This window comes from Atractosteus spatula, chromosome 25 (genome assembly GCF_055471065.1).
Source record: "Atractosteus spatula isolate fAtrSpa1 chromosome 25, fAtrSpa1.hap1, whole genome shotgun sequence".
NCBI lineage: Eukaryota > Metazoa > Chordata > Actinopteri > Semionotiformes > Lepisosteidae > Atractosteus > Atractosteus spatula.
The window spans coordinates 5,800,353-5,819,704 of NC_142730.1; the positions used below are offsets into that span (position 1 = coordinate 5,800,353).

A 19,352-nucleotide genomic window follows, 5' to 3' on the forward strand; every position below is an offset into this window, starting at 1 on the left:
GACATCTTCTGTCTGCAATGTCACTGTTTTGGGTTCATTTCTCCTCTCAGTAACAAACAGTGCCTGGTCTTGTCCTCCGAGATCAGCTACAATAAAAACAAGTATCGATAATCCGCCTCCTAACAGGCGTCTCTATTAACATCTGCAAACTGCCCCTTCTCCTCCTATTTGTGATTGGAAGAGCTTCCCAGATCTGGTGCCAGTATTCTGAGCACCCTTATGGTCTGAATCTCCGTGGGTCGAGTTGTGATACGTTCATGGTCTGAGTCGTGCACGAACCACCTCGTTCTGCGTTTTCTTTTTTTTTTTGACTTGCTCTTAAATTTGGAATTTCTCACTGTCCTCCTGTCCGTTAACGGTGAGGAACAAGAGGAGGAGGGGAAATGGGCCGGACAAGGGAAGGGTCGGGGTGTCAGAGGGGCACCCTTCACAAACTCTCACCCACGCAAAACAAAACACTTTTTCCGAATATTCTTTATTTGCGACATCGTACAAAAAAAAAAAAGACATTTTTCTTAAGGTTAAAAAAAAAAATGTTTACAAAAATGTTCTGCCTGTGTATAAATTATTTCCTTTGTACAAGCGTGCAGAGAGAGCTCGCTCTCTGTGGACTCGCAGGCGCCTCGCTCCCTGACCAGGGGAACCGGCAGTGGGGTGCGGAGCTGTCCTGGCCCGGTGGCCTGTTCTGGAAGCCGGACCTAACAGCGCCACACGGGCCCAGCAAAGAGCTGAAAACGATGCTTTCATCCACCGGAGAGGACTGGATGGGCAGGGCCAGACTGCAGCCTTCAGTTCCCTTCCACCAACCCACAACGCACACCAGAACGATCGCCCCTCTCCCACCTCGCCCCCCGCGTCTCTCTCGCCCCCTGCTGGGAGGGGGCAGTAGCTCCAGCACCTCGCCCGCCCTGCCTCCAGCCCCCCGCGATTCTGTCTGGGCCGTGTCTCTCGCGCCCACAGCCGAAGAACAGGAAGAGGAAGGGGCGTGGCCTTGACATGAGGAAGGCCCTCCCGCCCGCCCTGGACAATCTGGTCCAGCCAGCAGCCCAGGACGGACGGATCCGGCTCTCGGAGCAGCACAGCCGGCCTGGCGTCTTCCCGGATTCTTTCCGCAAGCCCAGGCTGTCCAAAAGAAAAGGGGGACCCCCCCCACCACTTCCTCCTCGAATCCGCTCACTCGGTCCTCCTCCGCCCGAACACGGCCGACACGCTCCGCACGATGCCCCTGAGCCCCGCCCCCTTCTTCAGGGCGCGCGCCTGGCGGATCAGCTCCAGCAGGGCGTGGAAGACCGCCAGCACGCCGTGGTAGGCCTCGGCCGCGGAGATCTCGAAGAAGCCGCAGTCCGCCGCCAGCGCCAGCAGCCGGCCCTCCTCGCCGGACACGGCGCGGCGGTGCTGCAGGTCCCGCTTGTTGCCCACGACGACCACGGGCGCGGCCCGCTCCGCCCCCTTGCGGGCCTGCCGGATCCGCTGCACCAGCTGGCGCACCACCTGGAAGCTGGCGCGGTCGCAGATGCTGTAGACCAGGATGAAGCCGTCCGCCCACTGCAGCTGCTCCTCGCTGACGTAGCCCGGCGTGGCGCAGTTCTGCGAACGAGAGGGGAGGGGGGGGCCGCCATCAGACGCCGACAGCCAACAGGTTTGCACAGCTCCTGCTGGAGCCGGCTGGGGAAAGCCCAACAGCTGTACCCCGCCCAGGATTCGAACCTGCAACCTCCCCGTTTCCGAGTGCAGAGCCCTGACGGCTCCGCAGCCTAATCAGTTCATTATGGGATCGTTTTAGCTGCTGAGTCGATGAAGTCATTGTTTTCCCCTGGCTGAAACTGTTGTGCAGCACGGTCTGCCTACAGGGTATGTACCATCGCCGAGAGTTTCTGCTAGAGCAATCTGAGTACAGTGCCTGGTTCAAGGGTACAACCGCTGTGCCCCCACACAGGATTTGAACCTGCAACCTCTCAGTTCTGCGTGCAGAGCCCTGTTGGCTTCTCATTAGGTCATTATGGGATCATTTACACTGCTGTGGCAGTTAAGTAATTCTTTTCATCTGGCTGAAGCTGTTGTGCAGCACGGTTTCTGCCTGAGCAATCTGCGTAAAGCAGGCCTGGTTCAGGGGTACAACTGCTGCGGCCCCCCTACACAGGATTTGACGGCTCGTGAGTCTAATGAGGTCATTATGGGATCATTGCAGCTGCTGTGTCCATAAAAGGAATTGTGCGCACAGATATCGCCACCAGTATGTACAGCTGGGCATGCTGGGGCATTGTGGGTACAGTGTCATGCTCGGGGGGTACAACCCAATTAGGACTCGAACCCACAACCCTCTGTTCTGGGGTTCAGAACCCCTAACCACTCACTAATCACCTCGCACCGAGGTGTGGGTTTATACTGTAGTTGTAAGATCATCAACATACTGTACAGTCAGTGTGATGACTTATGAAGACACTGAATCTCTTTAGTCATGAACAGGAAGGTCCACACAAGAACCCCAGGTCCCTTTCTGTATTACTTTGGAAGGTGACCTGCGACCTATGACCTTGGAGGATTGTGAAATGTCAGCCGGTGGACTTCTGTAGGATCAGTGAAACTCAAACCCGAGGACAGGTGGAAACTACAGGAAAATGCAGTGTAAATGGAGAGAAGGAGACGCTTTCCACAAAGAGTGGCGGGAGTCTGGAACAAGTTAACCGGCCTCGTTTCCCAGGCTGATACCCTGGATGCTTTCAAGAAACGTCAGACCAGCAGTTCAATTGCCAGCAGCTGTTCATCCTCGCCCTCTCCTCTCACCAGAGTCTCGCGTTCCCCTGCAACTCACCTGCGGATACAGCGAATCCCAGATGTTAAAGCAGATCTCTCGCCCGTCGATTCGGTCGCTGTGGCTGTAAACCGATTCTGCGGGGGGGAGCAAAAAAAGAAAACAACGTTTCAGGCTGGTGGCGATGTCCTTTCCTCGAGGAAGAGAGCGCAGCAGGAGTCTGCGCAGATCGGCGGGTCTGCGCAGGCAGGTCCGAGCAGCGGCCTCTGAGCTGCGCAGATCTGCGGGTCTGCGCACGGAGCTGCGGGGCCGGCGGCGGCCGTCTGCTCACCCATGTCGCCGTATTCTCCGATGAACCTCCGCGTGAGAAAGCGCACCGTCAGCGCTGCGGGCAGATGGAGAAAACAAACGGTTAGCGACGCCGCTCGAGGACTTTCCTCGCTGACTCGGGTCCCCCGTTTCCAAAGGGCACCGCAGCTCAGCTCCGCACTGAGAATACAGAGCTCCGCGCCCCCATAACTCTGGAGCTTTTCGAGTTTTTCTGGAGTTAAGGAACAATGCTGATTGGTCTGTATGAACACCGTCCGTTTTCCAACAGCTTTATCTAATCCAGGGTCGCGGGGAAGCCGGAATCTATCCCGGCAAGGAATGGCTCCAGGCAGGGAACACCCTGGGCAGGACGTCCGTCCGTCACGGGGCAGATGGACACGCACGCTTAGAGGACAGTCTCCGGACTGTGGGGGGAAACCGCAGCACCTGGGGGAAAGCCACGCGGACGTGGAGAGCACATACAGACTCCACACAGACGGATGTCAGGGCCCCAGCGCTGCCAGGCAGCGGGCGCTAAACACTGCGCCCATCTGGTATAAAAGCGTTTGCGTGAATGACATTAATAGTGTCGCACCTTGCGTGGGGCACCCACTCGGGCGAGCTCAGACGCGCGACGCGGACCGGCGAGATCTCGGCTCGCTCACGGCGCTGGCGCGCAGCACACTGTCGCTCGAGAATTCACAGACCCAGAGTTTATTCTCGATCGCCATGACCCGATACCGAGCTCAGCAACCCGCGATTAATACTGTCCCACCCACTGCGAGAAACACGGACCGCTACTGCCCCGCCCCGTGGGACCGTGAGACCGAAGGGCTGATCACACAGGAGGGCTTAGCTCCACAAGGGTGCGCATGCCATGCCCGACTGTGGTAATGATCCCCAATATTGATTATTAATCGAATCATCAGTACGGTTTGCTCACCGGACTTCCCGACGTTTTCAGCTCCCAGGAGCAAAATATTCGCCTCGACCTTCTGCTGGCTTCCCTCCATCGTTTTGCTGCTGTGGTGGGCGCTGGATTTGACCTGGACAACCATTTGGGAGACTGAAGAAAAGGCGAGGTCAGTGTCTCCGGCCTCTGGAGCTGCAAGACCTTCTGTCAGAAGCGCAGCGGCACGTGGGCTATATAGACAGGAGGGGGCGGGGTCTTAGGGCTGCGGGGACGGCACGCCAGCCAATCAGAGCGCGGGTCGCCTGTGTTGATGTGTACCGAACGGGCACTGGAATTCCGAGACCCCCCCTAACAACCCCGCTCCCCCCCGCAGAGCAGGTCAAAGTCTGCCCGTGGGAAATAAACATTAAACTCCAGCGCGGAGCGAGTGCCTCACGCCGGGGCAGGAGGCCCGGGGAGAGTGAAACTGCAAAAAACAGCACCAGGGCATCGGGTTCCTGAGCAGCGTCCAACCGCAAGGAGTCTGTTTCTCAGCCTCGGGGGCCGCTCAGAGCAGAGCGAACAGGGCAGGCCTGCGGGTCTTCAAGACTGCCTGTGCGCACACTGGGTCACTGCAACAGGGAGTGTTTATTTTGATTCTCTGTCGGGAAATATCTCATTATCTAGGGAGCACAGAGTCAGTCCAGTCCAGAATAAGTTTAGTCAGGACTCCAGGGTCAACACCCCACTCTTACTGACAGTGTCCTGGGGTCTGTAGTGACCAGCAGTCAGGACACCAGGGTCAACACCCCACTCTTACTGACAGTGTCCTGGGGTCTGTGGTGACCAGTAGTCAGGACACCAGGGTCAACACCCCACTCTTACTGACAGTGTCCTGGGGTCTGTGGTGACCAGTAGTCAGGACACTTAGGTAAATGTGTCATCTGATCACTGGACTGGAAATTGTCTTCCAGAGGGAGGAGTGCCCCCTACTGTTCTGCCAGAACCATTTACAGCAGGCCACCTGGTGTTCCTGAGTGGACTCCCACTGCAGTACTGACCAGGCCTCGCCCTCTGAGACCAGCCTGGATCAGGTGACAGGGGACCACTGGTGCTACAACAGGTTGAACTGTAGCCGCTGTGCTGGGACTAAGACTTGAGCATCCTACACAACAGGGCAATGTCCCAGATAAAGCCACAAACTCAGCTGTCTGGGAGATGCTGTCTTTTGGGGTTTATAAGAGTCCCTACAACATGAAGAAGCATTGTTTAGCACTATAATTTGCCAAACGATATTTCCTAGATGAAACATTAGGGATAAATCACGCTTCAGTTGGGGCGGCAGGTGTCTTCCCCACGCGTGAAGAGCCCTCGCTCACGCCTCACTGCCGACTCTAGCGGCCGGTGCCTGTAAACGCTCCACTCAGATGTTCAGTGTAAACAAACACCCCCTCCTCCTTTCGGTCTCCAGCGCAGTTCTGACCGTGCCTGTGCCTCACCGTCTCGCGTTTCAGGAAATCGAATATTACACCACTGTGCGCGGGGTACACAGTTTTACCGCCGTGACCGAGTCGAGCTGCAGTACCAAGAGGAACAATACCGATTGAACGCAAGACGCAGACGAGCCAGGGACTGTGCGGTATTTGTTAATATGTGCTGCCACCTGGCGGTTGTCAAGATGCAGTACGTTTTACGCCCGGAGTGGAGGATGGGGTTGTAAGAACCCCAAGTACAGTGTTTATCCATGGCTGTCAAATCAAATCAAATCCAAGTTTCTTTATCAAATGCACAACAATACAGCGTGCAGCAGTAGTCGCTGGTAATGAAATGTCTGTTCCGCGAGCTCACAAAAGTCACAGAAATCATAAAAATCACAAAAACACAAAATTGAGGTTATGAAGATACGGTTACATATTAATAGATGGAATAAAACTCAATATGAGTAGAGCTGCTATGTGTCCATGGTGTGTGCAATATATACAAGTAGTGCGGTTACGCTGAATACAGTGAAAACTGTGTGTCCGTGTAGCCATTACAGGTGATTTGCTAAAGGAGCTGCAGGTTGGCTCTTTAGCAGTCTTATTGCTGTTCCGTAGTCTGTTGGACTTGGACCGAATGCTTTGGTACCGGACGGTAAGAGGGTAAACACGAGAAAACCCGAGAAATAAATCACTAAATAGTCATCGAGACAATGCAACACCAGACGGAAACAGCTGCAGAGCGAGTTTGTTTGCTTATGCACGGTGTGTGTGTGTGTACACAAAGTGCTTCTGTACATAAAGGGTAGTGGGTGTCTGGAACAAGTAGTGCCACCATGTTCCTGAAACAGTACCAAAAAGGTGGCGCAATTCTCTAAGAATCGTCTGGACGATATCTTGAGATCAGTGGCCTGCTGTGTCATTCAATGAATGGCCTCCTCTGATTTGCTACTTTTCAGAATGTCGTATCGACTATACTGTATATTCTTCGGCGTACCAGTGCCGGACTATTTTTCAACGAGTTCAGCTGGGTAGCTGCGTCAGCAGGCGTAGGCTGCAAAGGAACAAGTAACAGGTTTATTCCATGCTGAAAAGAGAAGAAAGAAAACAACGTTTTTTTGTGTTTCTTTCTTTCTATTCTTTTTTTAGCATAGAATAAACATGTCCCTTATTTTTCAACGATACGCTTTGGGTCACATGAGGAAGGTTTTATTAGATTAGCCAATCAAAAACAACAATGACAGTCACATGACGGAGGTCTCGTTGCGCTTTAATAGATACGCGCAGGGGAGATCACGTGATAAAATATCCGTTTTGTCATCGTCTTCTTGTTTATTAACCAATCAAAAGATAAATACGTAGATCACATGACAGGGACGCGGTAAGTCGTGGTCCAATGAGGAGCCGTGCGGTTTGTTTGAACTGTGGAGGGCGGGCGAGGGAGAGATTTTTTCAGCGTCTCGAATGTATGGATACAGATGCAATAAAAAAAGTGTTAAAATATAGACAGAAACAGATAAGATAAAAACATAAATGAAAAACTCAATAATTAATATTGCTGGAGCGAATATTTTTATTATTTGAAAGAGGTCTTAACATTGCTGAATATACAAATACGGTGCTTGTTGTTTAAACGGCGTTACACTGACAGGAAATTTACGCTTCGAAAAAGTGTTTATTTAATCATTGAAATATTATTATGAGTACCATTTTATGGGGTGAGTGTAGTATCTAGTCTGACGGGGGAGTCATTTTTAGTACTCATCCCGTGTGAGCTAACGGCTCTTCCAACAGCTCTGTTTTCGTAGGCCTGCATTTATCTCCTAGCCTATGCGAACAACCGCCATTGTGTTGCTGCACCTACAATGGCCCATAAACAGATTTATTACTCGGACAAGTATGACGACGAGCAGTACGAATACAGGTGAGGTTCCTCCTCCTCCTCCTCGTGTCTGTGCTATCTGAATCATTACGGTTTGGTGTCAAAATAGGCCCTTGCATGTCATTTCTGCTCCACGTTTCCTCTTACTCTTCGGTAACGGTGTTCCTGTGAATCCGGCCGTCAGCTGGTGTATTTGTAGGAGCAGCAGGGGTGTCCGCGCCCCGAGCTGAGGCTCGGTTCTGTCTGAACCTGCCGCGTGTGGGAGAACAGGTACAAGCACCTGTCTTCTCACCTTCTCGTCCCTCTGCTCTCCTCCCAAATGAGAGCTGGCGTGTGGGGAGCAGACTGGTGCATCATCCAGGTGGGGCTGCACACTGGTGGTGGTGGAGGGGAGTCCCATTACCTGTAAAGCGCTTTGAGTGGAGTGTCCAGGAAAGCGCTGTATTATAATAATTTTATATTGTTACACAAGGAGACACCTGGCCCGTTTGGGTGTTAGAAGCGAATTGATCCCAGGATCTCAAATAGTTTCCTGGAAAGAATTGGTATTGGCTTCAATTACATGGCTGTGCAGCCTGTTCCACACTCCCACTGCCCTTTGTGTAGAGCAGCGCCTTCTGTTGCTGGTGTTAAAGGCTCTTCCCTGTGGCTTCCATGTGTCTCGCCGATGTCGTCGCCGACCCGCCTGGGTTTTGGGAGAGCTGGGTCGTGTTCCCCCGCCCTCTGTGTGCCGAAGGTGTCCGGCTCCTCCGCTGTGTCCGCTCGTGAATCCGAGCGTCTGCGCCCGCTCCTCTCTTTCCTGGGGGTTCGGGCTCCGTCAGTGAGGCCATGCGCTCGTTGTGTCTCTGCAGGCACGTCATGCTGCCCAGGGAGATCGCCCGCCTGGTGCCCAAGACCCACCTGATGTCCGAGACGGAGTGGCGCAACCTGGGCGTTCAGCAGAGCCAGGGCTGGGTGCACTATATGATCCACGAGCCGGGTCAGTACCAGCAGAACCGGGGCAGACCCCCTCCCCCTGGCAGCCGCTGTCAGGCCTGAAGAGAGACTAGGAGTGAGAGATTGACAAACAGACTGAGAGGGGAGAAAACATTTCTTGGTGCTGTCCTGTCCTCACTTCGGTCTCACAAGTTCAGCGAGCTTTATTGGCATGACCAAGGAGTTAGAGAGTTGCCAAAGCAGAGACTGACATTTACAGTACAAATATTATTGAACATTTACATACAACACATAGAACGTTATTGAGAGACACTCACACACTGTATTATTATTATTGAGTGACAGGCTCACTGTCTGTTCCTCAGGCTGGGACAGGAGATCACACACTGTATTATTATTATTGAGAGACAGGCTCACTGTCTGTTCCTCAGGCTGGGACAGGAGATCACACACTGTATTATTATTATTGAGAGACAGGCTCACTGTCTGTTCCTCAGGCTGGGACAGGAGATCACACACTGTATTATTATTATTGAGAGACAGGCTCACTGTCTGTTCCTCAGGCTGGGACAGGAGATCACACACTGTATTGTTATTATTGAGAGACAGGCTCACTGTTCCTCTCTCTCTCCACAGAGCCCCACATCCTGCTCTTCCGGAGGAAGCTGCCCCAGAAGAGCTCCTGACAGCCCCAGTGTGATGGCGGGATGAGGGAGAGGAGTTGGGAGTGACAGAGAGGGTCAGTGCCAAGTGTGTTTGGGCTTTCAAGCCTCTCTGTTCCCTCTTCCTGCCCTCCGGACCCATGACACCGTGGGCCCTGTGTGTGTACCAGACCCATGACGCCATGGGCCCCGTGTGCTGTCCGGTGCCGCCCAGCCCCATCTGGATCAGCACTGGCGCTGACTTGGCTCCATGCGAGAGCCATCAGCCCAGCCCAGCCCAGCTCCTGTCGCTCCGATCGGGGCGGTGACTGGCCAGGTCCAGGGAGGACGGGACCCTGCTGGGACGTGTTGAAAAGCTCCGGGCCGGGCCTCACAGACTGACGTGGGGTTAGGTGCTTGTGTTCAGTTCCATCCAGAAGTAAATATTTCACAAGTTGGTCAGCCAAAAAAAAGTTTTAAAATCTTTTTAGTTTTTAAAAACTTTTTACTACAGCGTTTTATTTTTAATTGATTGTACTCTGGTCTTTAGGAAACGGCTTTCTGCCACACACTTGTAATCGGGGCTGTTGCTGATGTCTGAAATAAAAGCTTTAATTGCAGTGGATTGGTATATTGTGTCTGATTTTAGTTTGTGGAGATCACTTTTTTTTTTAGACAGCCGCCATTGCGCAAATTCTGAATTTATGAATTTACAGGTCTTTCTCTTCGGAACGCTGTAGGTGACGGGAGGGGGGACCGATTTGATTGTAACACGCCGAAGCGCGGCCTCTCAGACAAACTTGCTGGATGAATGTGCCGTCAAGTTTTAGTCCCGCCTACTTCGGCATACGATTGGTTGGCAGTATAACTCAGCTGAGCCGTAATTGGTCAGTACCGAGCTTCCCGGTTTGCCCGAAGCCGGTAAAACCTGCAAACGGGTAAGTTTGGCTTGGACTTTCGCTGTATATAGAGTGGTATTTCATTAAGGGTTTTTTTTATTCTTGTAATAAAAGAGAAAGGCTTCAAAGTTCGAGCGACATGTGAATTGTAAAGGCTAAAACCTTAACCATGCAGTGGTCAACGCTGGGGGATAGGGACAGGGGTTGAGGTGAGCAGGCTAAAGCCCCCTACACTGGCAACCGAAAGAGAGAAGAATATTATAAATATTACATCTGGAAATTAAAAAATAAGGCCGAACAAAGCACGATTAGTAGACAGCTTAATTTCCGTCCACGGAACTAATAGGTTTCCATAACATGTTACTGGCCCAGCCGGGCACAGTGAATGGTATCAGTGTGTTGGACCCCCCCACCGGCTCGGACCCGGGACCGGAGGCGGGGCGATCCCACCGGCTTCCCCAGCCAGAGCTGGTGTCGGACAGAGGCGGCACAGTGTGGTCGCAGGCCGGGTAATGTGGGGATCGCTTCCGCACCGGGGGGCGTCGGGGGGACAGACCCCTTCACCGCCGAGCACGCGTGGGGAGTTTCCGCCGCTCGCCGGATATCCCGACCTCCAGCGTGTCCGGCTCAAGAGCTGAGGGCGTCTCTGGCGCAGCGCTGGAGATCGCCTCCGTCTGGAATCATTCAGACGCCTGGGGGGTGTCAATGCGAGTTACTGAGCGCGGGGCAGGGGCAGGCAGGCCGCCTCCCCCTGCTGCTGGGACCAGTTTCGAGTCAGACTGCTCTTCCTGTAGGTTTCACAGGGCAGTGTGCCGCTGCAGCCACTGAGCTCTGGAGGAGCGAGCGGGGGCTCTGGGCTCGAAAGCCCGAGGTTGCGGGTTCACATCCCTGGGCACAGCGGCTGTGCTCTTGAGCAAGGCGCTCTATTCGGATCGCTCCAGTAGGACACCCGGCTGTGTGACGGGCCTCTGAGCCAGTATCGCGAGTGAGAGGCTGCTTTTAACGGGCTTCGATAAAAGGTTTAGCGCTGGTCCTGACTCAAGCTCCTGCTCGGCTCTTTGTGACAGGAAGCCCTTTCCTGCCCTGACGAGGCCAGCTGGCTCTCAGCGTGATGGAGTGTCCGGCCTGCTGTCGTCGGCCCTGACAGGCAGCCTCCTCCGGGACCCCCCCCTTCTTCCCCCGCTGCCTGTCCTGGATGTGGGCCTCCGCGTCCAGAGTGTCCAGAGCGGCCGACCGAGTGAGGAGACTGGGCTCCCAGCTGACCGCCATGGCGCAGTCCGGCCACAGCGCCAGCAGTGAGGCCTCCGAGCCACAGGGGGGCGCCGTCACCGCCGGCATCATCATCATCGGGGACGAGATCCTCAAGGTCGGTGGGTCGCTCTGGCTTCTGTTGCTCTTGTTGGTGTTGGCTCTCCCAGCCTGTGTCCTTCTCCTCCTTTTAGTGTCTCTCCTTCTGTCCTTCATGAAGATGAAACTCAATCAACATTAAAACCCTCTTCAAAGACATGGAAGTATTGCAGAAATGGTGTTAAAGGATGTAGTGTAGTGGGAAAGCTATCCCTAGCTCTAGCCCAGGGCTGACTGAATCAAGTATATCAAGTTTTTATAACAAATTCACTGAGCTCTATTAACATGACCGATAAGTTACAGTCTTGCTGGGGTCACCGAGCCTGTCCTCTCTGGACAGCCTGGTCTGTCTGTGTCCAGGCTGTGGTCACTCAGCCTGTCCTCTCTGGACAGCCTGGTCTGTCTGTGTCCAGGCTGTGGTCACTCAGCCTGTCCTCTCCGGACAGCCTGGTCTGTCTGTGTCCAGGCTGTGGTCACTCAGCCTGTCCTCTCCGGACAGCCTGGTCTGTCTGTGTCCAGGCTGTGGTCACTGAGCGTGTCCTCTCCGGACAGCCTGGTCTGTCTGTGTCCAGTGTCTGTGTCCAGGCTGCGGTCACCGAGACTGTCCTCTCTGGACAGCCTGGTCTGTCTGTGTCCGGTGTCTGTGTCCAGGCTGCGGTCACCGAGCCTGTCCTCTCCGGACAGCCTGGTCTGTCTGTGTCCAGTGTCTGTGTCCAGGCTGCGGTCACCGAGCCTGTCCTCTCCGGACAGCCTGGTCTGTCTGTGTCCGGTGTCTGTGTCCAGGCTGCGGTCACTGAGCCTGTCCTCTCCGGACAGCCTGGTCTGTCTGTGTCCAGGCTGCGGTCACTGAGCCTGTCCTCTCCGGACAGCCTGGTCTGTCTGTGTCCAGTGTCTGTGTCCAGGCTGCGGTCACCGAGCCTGCCCTCTGTCTCCAGGGTCACACCCAGGACACGAACTCCTGGTTCCTGTGCCGGGGCCTGCGCGCGAGTGGCGTGAGCGTGCGCCGCGTGGCGGTGGTCCCGGACGACGTGGGGGAGATCGCGGCCGAGATCGCGGCCATGGCCCCCCGCCACACCTTCCTGCTGACGTCCGGCGGCATCGGCCCCACCCACGACGACGTCACCTTCGCGGCCGTGGCGCAGGCCTTCGGGGAGCCCCTGCGCCCCCACCCGGAGCTGGCCCGGCTGGTGCAGGGCTTCTTCGGCGTGTCCGAGCCCGGGAGCGCCCCCATGAAGCTGGCGCTGGTGCCGGCGTCGGCGCGGCTGCACTACGGCGCCGATCCCGCGACCGGGCGGCAGCTGCGCTTCCCGCTGGTCAGCGCCCACAACGTCTACATCTTCCCCGGGGTGCCCTCCCTGCTGGAGACGGCCTTCGAGGGGCTGCGGCACCTCTTCGCCAGCCCCGGCACCCACTTCCACCTGCGGGAGCTGTTCGTGGACGCCGACGAGGCGGCGCTGGCGCCCGCGCTGGCCCGCGCCCAGGCCCGGTTCGGCCGGCGCGTGGGGCTGGGCTCGTACCCGGACTGGCTCAGCAACTACCACCGCGTGCGGCTCACCCTGGACTCGGACAGCGCCGAGAGTGTGGAGGAGGCGCGGCGCCACCTGCTGGACGCCCTGCCCCCCGGCTGCGTGGTGCCGCTGGTGGCCGAGCCCGTCGCCGTGGCGACGCAGGAGGTGTACCGGCTGGCGCGGTCCGGTGAGTGAGAGGCGGGCCGGGTCTGGGGCGCCACAGGCGGGGGGGTGGGACTTCTGACCTGTGACCTGTGACCTGTGACCTCTGCCCCGCAGGTACCGCCCTGGGCCTGAAGGTGGCGTCGGCCGTGCAGACCATCGAGACGGCGCTGGAGCAGTACCCCCCCAGCCAGATCTGCGTGGGCTTCAACGGGGGCAAAGACTGTACAGCCCTGCTGCACCTGTACTACGCTGTACTGAGGAGGTGAGACAGGCAGAGAGAGAGACAGGGCTGCTCTGGGGGGGTGAGAAAGGCAGAGAGAGAGACAGGGCTGCTCTGAGGGGGTGAGACAGGCAGAGAGAGAGACAGGGCTGCTATAATGGGGTGAGAAAGGCAGAGAGAGAAACAGGGCTGCTCTGGGGGGGTGAGACAGGCAGAGAGAGAGACAGGGCTGCTCTGGGGGGGTGAGACAGGCAGAGAGAGAGACAGGGCTGCTCTGAGGGGGTGAGACAGGCAGAGAGAGAGACAGGGCTGCTATAATGGGGTGAGAAAGGCAGAGAGAGAAACAGGGCTGCTCTGGGGGGGTGAGACAGGCAGAGAGAGAGACAGGGCTGCTCTGGGGGGGTGAGACAGGCAGAGAGAGAGACAGGGCTGCTCTGAGGGGGTGAGACAGGCAGAGAGAGAGACAGGGCTGCTATAATGGGGTGAGAAAGGCAGAGAGAGAAACAGGGCTGCTCTGAGGGGGTGAGACAGGCAGAGAGAGAGACAGGGCTGCTCTGAGGGGGTGAGACAGGCAGAGAGAGAGACAGGGCTGCTCTGAGGGGGTGAGACAGGCAGAGAGAGAGACAGGGCTGCTCTGGGGGGGTGAGACAGGCAGAGAGAGAGACAGGGCTGCTCTGGGGGGGTGAGAAAGGCAGAGAGAGAGACAGGGCTGCTCTGGGGGGGTGAGAAAGGCAGAGAGAGAGACAGGGCTGCTCTGAGGGGGTGAGACAGGCAGAGAGAGAAACAGGGCTGCTCTGGGGGGGTGAGAAAGGCAGAGAGAGAGACAGGGCTGCTCTGAGGGGGTGAGACAGGCAGAGAGAGAGACAGGGCTGCTATAATGGGGTGAGAAAGGCAGAGAGAGAAACAGGGCTGCTCTGGGGGGGTGAGACAGGCAGAGAGAGAGACAGGGCTGCTCTGAGGGGGTGAGACAGGCAGAGAGAGAGACAGGGCTGCTATAATGGGGTGAGAAAGGCAGAGAGAGAAACAGGGCTGCTCTGGGGGGGTGAGACAGGCAGAGAGAGAGACAGGGCTGCTCTGGGGGGGTGAGACAGGCAGAGAGAGAGACAGGGCTGCTCTGGGGGGGTGAGACAGGCAGAGAGAGAGACAGGGCTGCTCTGAGGGGGTGAGACAGGCAGAGAGAGAGACAGGGCTGCTATAATGGGGTGAGAAAGGCAGAGAGAGAAACAGGGCTGCTCTGGGGGGGTGAGACAGGCAGAGAGAGAGACAGGGCTGCTCTGAGGGGGTGAGACAGGCAGAGAGAGAGACAGGGCTGCTATAATGGGGTGAGAAAGGCAGAGAGAGAAACAGGGCTGCTCTGGGGGGGTGAGACAGGCAGAGAGAGAGACAGGGCTGCTCTGGGGGGGTGAGACAGGCAGAGAGAGAGACAGGGCTGCTATGAGGGGGTGAGGCAGGCAGAGAGAGAGACAGGGCTGCTCTGGGGGGGGTGAGACAGGCAGAGAGAGAGACAGGGCTGCTATGAGGGGGTGAGGCAGGCAGAGAGAGAGACAGGGCTGCTCTGGGGGGGTGAGACAGGCAGAGAGAGAGACAGGGCTGCTCTGGGGGGGTGAGACAGGCAGAGAGAGAGACAGGGCTGCTATAATGGGGTGAGAAAGGCAGAGAGAGAAACAGGGCTGCTCTGGGGGGGTGAGACAGGCAGAGAGAGAAACAGGGCTGCTCTGGGGGGGTGAGAAAGGCAGAGAGAGAGACAGGGCTGCTCTGGGGGGGTGAGAAAGGCAGAGAGAGAGACAGGGCTGCTCTGAGGGGGTGAGACAGGCAGAGAGAGAGACAGGGCTGCTATAATGGGGTGAGAAAGGCAGAGAGAGAAACGGCTGCTCTGGGGGGGTGAGACAGGCAGAGAGAGAAACAGGGCTGCTCTGGGGGGGTGAGACAGGCAGAGAGAGAGACAGGGCTGCTCTGGGGGGGTGAGACAGGCAGAGAGAGAGACAGGGCTGCTCTGGGGGGGTGAGACAGGCAGAGAGAGAAACAGGGCTGCTCTGGGGGGGTGAGACAGGCAGAGAGAGAGACAGGGCTGCTCTGGGGGGGTGAGACAGGCAGAGAGAGAGACAGGGCTGCTCTGAGGGGGTGAGACAGGCAGAGAGAGAGACAGGGCTGCTCTGGGGGGGTGAGACAGGCAGAGAGAGACAGGGCTGCTCTGGGGGGGTGAGACAGGCAGAGAGAGAGACAGGGCTGCTCTGGGGGGGTGAGACAGGCAGAGAGAGAGACAGGGCTGCTCTGGGGGGGTGAGACAGGCAGAGAGAGAAACAGGGCTGCTCTGGGGGGGTGAGACAGGCAGAGAGAGAAACAGGGCTGCTCTGAGGGGGTGAGACAGGCAGAGAGAGAAACAGGGCTGCTCTGAGGGGGTGAGACAGGCAGAGAGAGAAACAGGGCTGCTCTGGGGGGGTGAGACAGGCAGAGAGAGAGACAAGAGAAGAGAGAAGGAGTGATTGTGTGGCTGTGAGATTCTGTGTCTTGTCACTAGCCTCTATATGTGAATGAATCCTGAGGTTCTGCCTCTGGCGGCCTGTCCCTCTGTCTCGCAGGAAGTTCCCTCAGGCTGAGGACAGGGTCAAGGCGCTGTATATACGCATTGTGTCTCCCTTTCCTGAGATGGAGCGTTTCCTGAAGGACACCATCAAGAGGTGAGTCGCCCAGGTCGATGGTAGACAGGGCCACAGAGGTGTTGGAAGAAATAGCCCTCCTTGCTTGTGCTGCGGTGCTCTGGCTCTTGGTCTCCTGCTTGTGGTCGCACTGGGATCGTCAGTCTCCAGTGTGCAGCGTCTCTCTCTCCCCCGTGTGGCGACAGGCGGCATTGCAGTGTGCGCCCCTGTCTGTAGCAGGGGACCCTACACATGTAACTTAACACACATAACTCTTTAAAGAAGAGGATGGCCAGTGGGCCTGAAGCATTACTACTGAATGAGCAGTAGGAAGAGGACAGGCAATAACTGCAAAATAAAGCATGTGCCTGAGAAGGGAATCCGGGCCCCCCCTACCCCCCCGGGCCCCGGATTAGAGTGATGACGAGGGGTTCGATCCCGCAGGTATGACCTGGAGGTGTACACGGTGGAAGGGAATATCCGGCAGGCCCTCATCGACGTCCAGGAGCAGCACCCGGAGCTGCAGGCTGTCCTGATGGGAACGCGGCGCACGGACCCCTACTCGCGAACCCTGACCCCGCTGTGCCCCACTGACCCCGGCTGGCCACACTACATGCGCGTGAACCCCCTGCTGGTGAGCCCCGGAACTGCACCTCGGAGAGCAAATATTAGTTATTCGGTGCAAAATAAAACGTCGATGATCAGTAAAGGACAGTGTAGCACAGCTGGGAATGAAGCAGGCACAGACACTGCAGCAGTAAAGTGGGTACACAGAGGTGTCCCTGCCTGCAGAAGTGTTGAGGGGAGACCTGCACAACTGCCTTATTTCTGTCTAGATCTAAATATAAGATCTAAGGACCTAAATCCCGTGGCTCAGCAGGAGTGAGCCTGGCCAGTACCAGGATGGGAGACTCCCAGGTCGTTTCTCGAAAAGAGTAGGGGTGTTACCCCAGTGTCCTGGCCAGATTCCCCCCTGGCCTTTCCTCCTGATTATCTCCATCTCTGAACTGGCTTCATCACTCTGCTCTCCTCCCCCATTGAGAGCTGGTGTGTGGGGAGAGTACTGGTGCATCATCCAGGTGGGGCCACACACTGGTGGTGGTGGAGGGGACCCCATTACCTGTAAAGCTCAGAAGTGCAGTGTCCAGAAAGGTGCTATATAAGTGTAAAGATGATGATGATGATGATGATTATTAAGACAAGCACCTACCACCACACCTCCCACTGTCGGGGGGCTCAGTCCAGGTGTGCAAGGTGATTCACACTCAGGATGAGAGCGTGTGTTCTGTCTCTCAGGACTGGAGCTACCACGATATCTGGGAGTTCCTGCGCACCCTGTACGTGCCCTACTGCATCCTGTACGATAAGGGGTAAGAGTACCTGCTGTCTCTGTCTCTGGTCTCTCTCATCCTTTCCTACATCCATCCACCTCCCCACTGCTCGATCCAATACAGGGTGACGGGGGAGCCGGGGACAGGCATGGGGCAGGACACACCCTGGACGGGACACTACACACAGACGCAGAAACACACTCACACCAGGGCCAGTTTTCCCAGAAGCCTGTTAACCCACCAGCATGTCTTTGATCTGTGGGAGGAAACCCACACGAACATGGGGGAGAACATGCAAACTCCACACAGACAGCAGCCCAGGAATTGAACCCAGGGACCCAGTGCACCGTGGCGCCCCTCTGTACATCCCTCTCTTTGATTCTCTCTCTGCCTCGGTGCGGTGTCGGTACGCCATCAACCAGTCTCCTTCTCACTTTTCCTCTCAGCTACACCTCTCTGGGTAGCATGGACAACACCACCAGGAACCCAGCGCTGCGATTCGTCGACGAGAGGGGCGTGGTCAGGCACCGGCCCGCCTACCAGCTGGAGAACGAGGAGGATGAGCGCAACTCCAGGAAGTGACATCATCACCGGGCGACGAGCACAGGCAGAGACTGGGGGCCACACATGGGCAGCCTGGAGACGGGGGGAGAGGAAAGAGAAGGAGTGAATGAAAGATTGAGAGAGGGAGAGGGAGGGACAAGAGACAAGTGAGGAAAGGAAGGGAGGCCTGATGGGTTAAGAGCATGAGCGAGGTGCTGAGAACGATTCATTTCACAAGGATGAAAAAAACCGTCCAGATGGGAATCTTACACACAAGCTGATATTTCCCACTCTGGAAATACTGAACACAATTAAAATGGTTTAATTAACCAGCTCACTGCTTCAATTAAGGGCCTAATTAAAATTGAGTTGTTTTTAAAAATCTGTTTTAAAGGGAGATGCGAGAGCGTGTTTTCAGTTGTTTTCTGAATGAGGGTCTCGTTAAGGACCAGGGGTGGGAGAGGATGACCAGTCTCTGGCGTGAACACCCTCATTCCTGAAGCAACGGAATGATGTAATTCAGCGGAAACAACCTGATTCAAGACTGTCCTGAATTCTGCCTGCTAGAACTCAGCCAGGGGTGAGCCAGGTGTGTCTAGGACAGGCTCCGGGATTAATCTCAAGTGGGAATCAGGACAGGCTCCAGGATTAGTCCCAATGGGAATCAGGACAGCTTCTGGGATTAATTTCAAGTGGGAATCGGGACAGGTTCGGGGATTAATTTCAAGTGGGAATCGGGACAGGTTCGGGGATTAATTTCAGGTGGGAATTCTGACAGGCTCCAGGATCTATCTTGGATGGAAATTGTGAGGTTACGGGATAACTCCTGGGTTGGGAATCTGGGATTCATCTCGAGTGGGATACAGAACAGGCTCTGAGTCACTGTGACCTCATCAGAACTCTCAACTTTCTGCTAATGGATGGATATAGACATACTGTATTTACTGCAAAGGAACAAGTAAAGGTTCATTCCAGGCTGAAAAGAGAAAAAAAGAAACAGTATTTCTCTGGAGCCTTCTCTACCGACTTGAACTACTGTTTATACTGATGTGCAGTTCATCTTAGTTTTCAGAGGCCTCGTTGATCTATGTAAACAGTTTGCGATTTTATGTTGGTGTTTTTTTCATGTGCATATTCCGCTCCGCGTGGCACCTGCTGTTCTCTCTCTCGGGCGAATAAAGTGGTCACAGACAGGACCGCGGCGCGCCGTGCACCTCGGGTTCACTGGCATTTGGAATTTTTGTTTTGTTACTGAGACTGACAGAAATCCGGGAGGAGAACTCCGGGAGAGAGGTGGAAGGCAGGGAGCTGTGTAGGAACGGTGAGATTTGAGTGGCGAGGGGTGGGGTCGAACGTAGTTTAAGGATCGTTCTGGCTGTGGATGTGTTTCTGGGGGAGGAGACAGAAGAAGCTCAGTAGAGGGCCAGGAGAGACAGAAGAGGGATCTGCACTCTTTGAAAGGTCTCCGTTTCTTATCTGATGGGTTCTGCTAGTCTCCCGCTCTCTAGTCCCATATTGTGTATTTATATGCCAGTCTGTTAAAAATATATTATATATGCAGCATGCTTAATTTAAATCTAACAGCAGCACCAAAACGACTAATTAAGGAGCAGCTCATTATCATGGCTGATATTCTAATTAGAATATTGGAAGCCTTATTAGAGTCTAATTAGATCTTGGAAGCCTTCTCTTGGCGTCTAGCTGTAACTTGGAAAACGGCAACGATGCAATTGGCCTCGGTCAAGAAGACTACAAATCCCAGAATCCAATACGACTGCAGCCTTACTGCACATGCGTGCAGCCGGGGAGACCA

General features: G+C 55.5%; 3 protein-coding genes across 4 annotated transcripts; 2 read left to right on the forward strand and 1 right to left on the reverse strand.

Moving 5' to 3' along the window:
* Positions 1–459: 459 nt before the first annotated feature.
* On the reverse strand, positions 460–4,177 carry LOC148815209 (ras-related and estrogen-regulated growth inhibitor-like protein A). Its single transcript, XM_088905560.1, has 4 exons — positions 4,005–4,177; positions 3,084–3,137; positions 2,813–2,889; positions 460–1,587 (listed from the first exon to the last, which is right to left on the reverse strand). The coding sequence occupies exons 1-4, from the start codon at positions 4,117–4,119 to the stop codon at positions 1,174–1,176; spliced, it is 660 nt and encodes a 219-aa protein (XP_088761686.1). The 5' UTR covers positions 4,120–4,177; the 3' UTR covers positions 460–1,173.
* Positions 4,178–6,848: 2,671 nt separating this feature from the next.
* cks1b (CDC28 protein kinase regulatory subunit 1B) lies at positions 6,849–9,345 on the forward strand. Its single transcript, XM_088905639.1, has 3 exons — positions 6,849–7,355; positions 8,165–8,292; positions 8,886–9,345. Exons 1-3 carry the CDS (start codon positions 7,297–7,299, stop codon positions 8,933–8,935), a joined length of 237 nt encoding a protein of 78 aa, XP_088761765.1. The 5' UTR covers positions 6,849–7,296; the 3' UTR covers positions 8,936–9,345.
* Positions 9,346–9,756: 411 nt separating this feature from the next.
* Positions 9,757–18,767, forward strand: flad1 (flavin adenine dinucleotide synthetase 1). 2 transcript variants are annotated; one of them, XM_088905027.1, is made up of 8 exons: positions 9,757–9,828; positions 10,857–11,155; positions 12,072–12,831; positions 12,924–13,071; positions 15,609–15,707; positions 16,110–16,299; positions 16,962–17,035; positions 17,443–18,767. In XM_088905027.1, the coding sequence occupies exons 2-8, from the start codon at positions 10,985–10,987 to the stop codon at positions 17,576–17,578; spliced, it is 1,578 nt and encodes a 525-aa protein (XP_088761153.1). In that variant the 5' UTR covers positions 9,757–9,828; positions 10,857–10,984; the 3' UTR covers positions 17,579–18,767. The 2 variants fall into 2 exon arrangements, with proteins under 2 accessions (XP_088761153.1, XP_088761154.1); XM_088905028.1 differs by lacking the exon at positions 16,962–17,035.
* The last annotated feature ends 585 nt before the right edge of the window (positions 18,768–19,352 follow it).

Coding starts and splice junctions, on each gene's coding strand:
- LOC148815209 (XM_088905560.1), bottom strand. CDS start 4,119: ATGGTTGTCCAGGTCAAATCCAGCGCCCACCACAGCAGCAAAACGATG. Junction 3,138..4,004: donor TGAAAACGTCGGGAAGTCCG/GTGAGCAAACCG, acceptor ATCTGCCCGCAG/CGCTGACGGTGCGCTTTCTC. Junction 1,588..2,812: donor GGGATTCGCTGTATCCGCAG/GTGAGTTGCAGG, acceptor TCTCGTTCGCAG/AACTGCGCCACGCCGGGCTA.
- cks1b (XM_088905639.1), top strand. CDS start 7,297: ATGGCCCATAAACAGATTTATTACTCGGACAAGTATGACGACGAGCAG. Junction 7,356..8,164: donor GACGAGCAGTACGAATACAG/GTGAGGTTCCTC, acceptor GTGTCTCTGCAG/GCACGTCATGCTGCCCAGGG. Junction 8,293..8,885: donor CTATATGATCCACGAGCCGG/GTCAGTACCAGC, acceptor CTCTCTCCACAG/AGCCCCACATCCTGCTCTTC.
- flad1 (XM_088905027.1), top strand. CDS start 10,985: ATGTGGGCCTCCGCGTCCAGAGTGTCCAGAGCGGCCGACCGAGTGAGG. Junction 15,708..16,109: donor CTGAAGGACACCATCAAGAG/GTGAGTCGCCCA, acceptor TCGATCCCGCAG/GTATGACCTGGAGGTGTACA. Junction 17,036..17,442: donor TGCATCCTGTACGATAAGGG/GTAAGAGTACCT, acceptor TTTTCCTCTCAG/CTACACCTCTCTGGGTAGCA.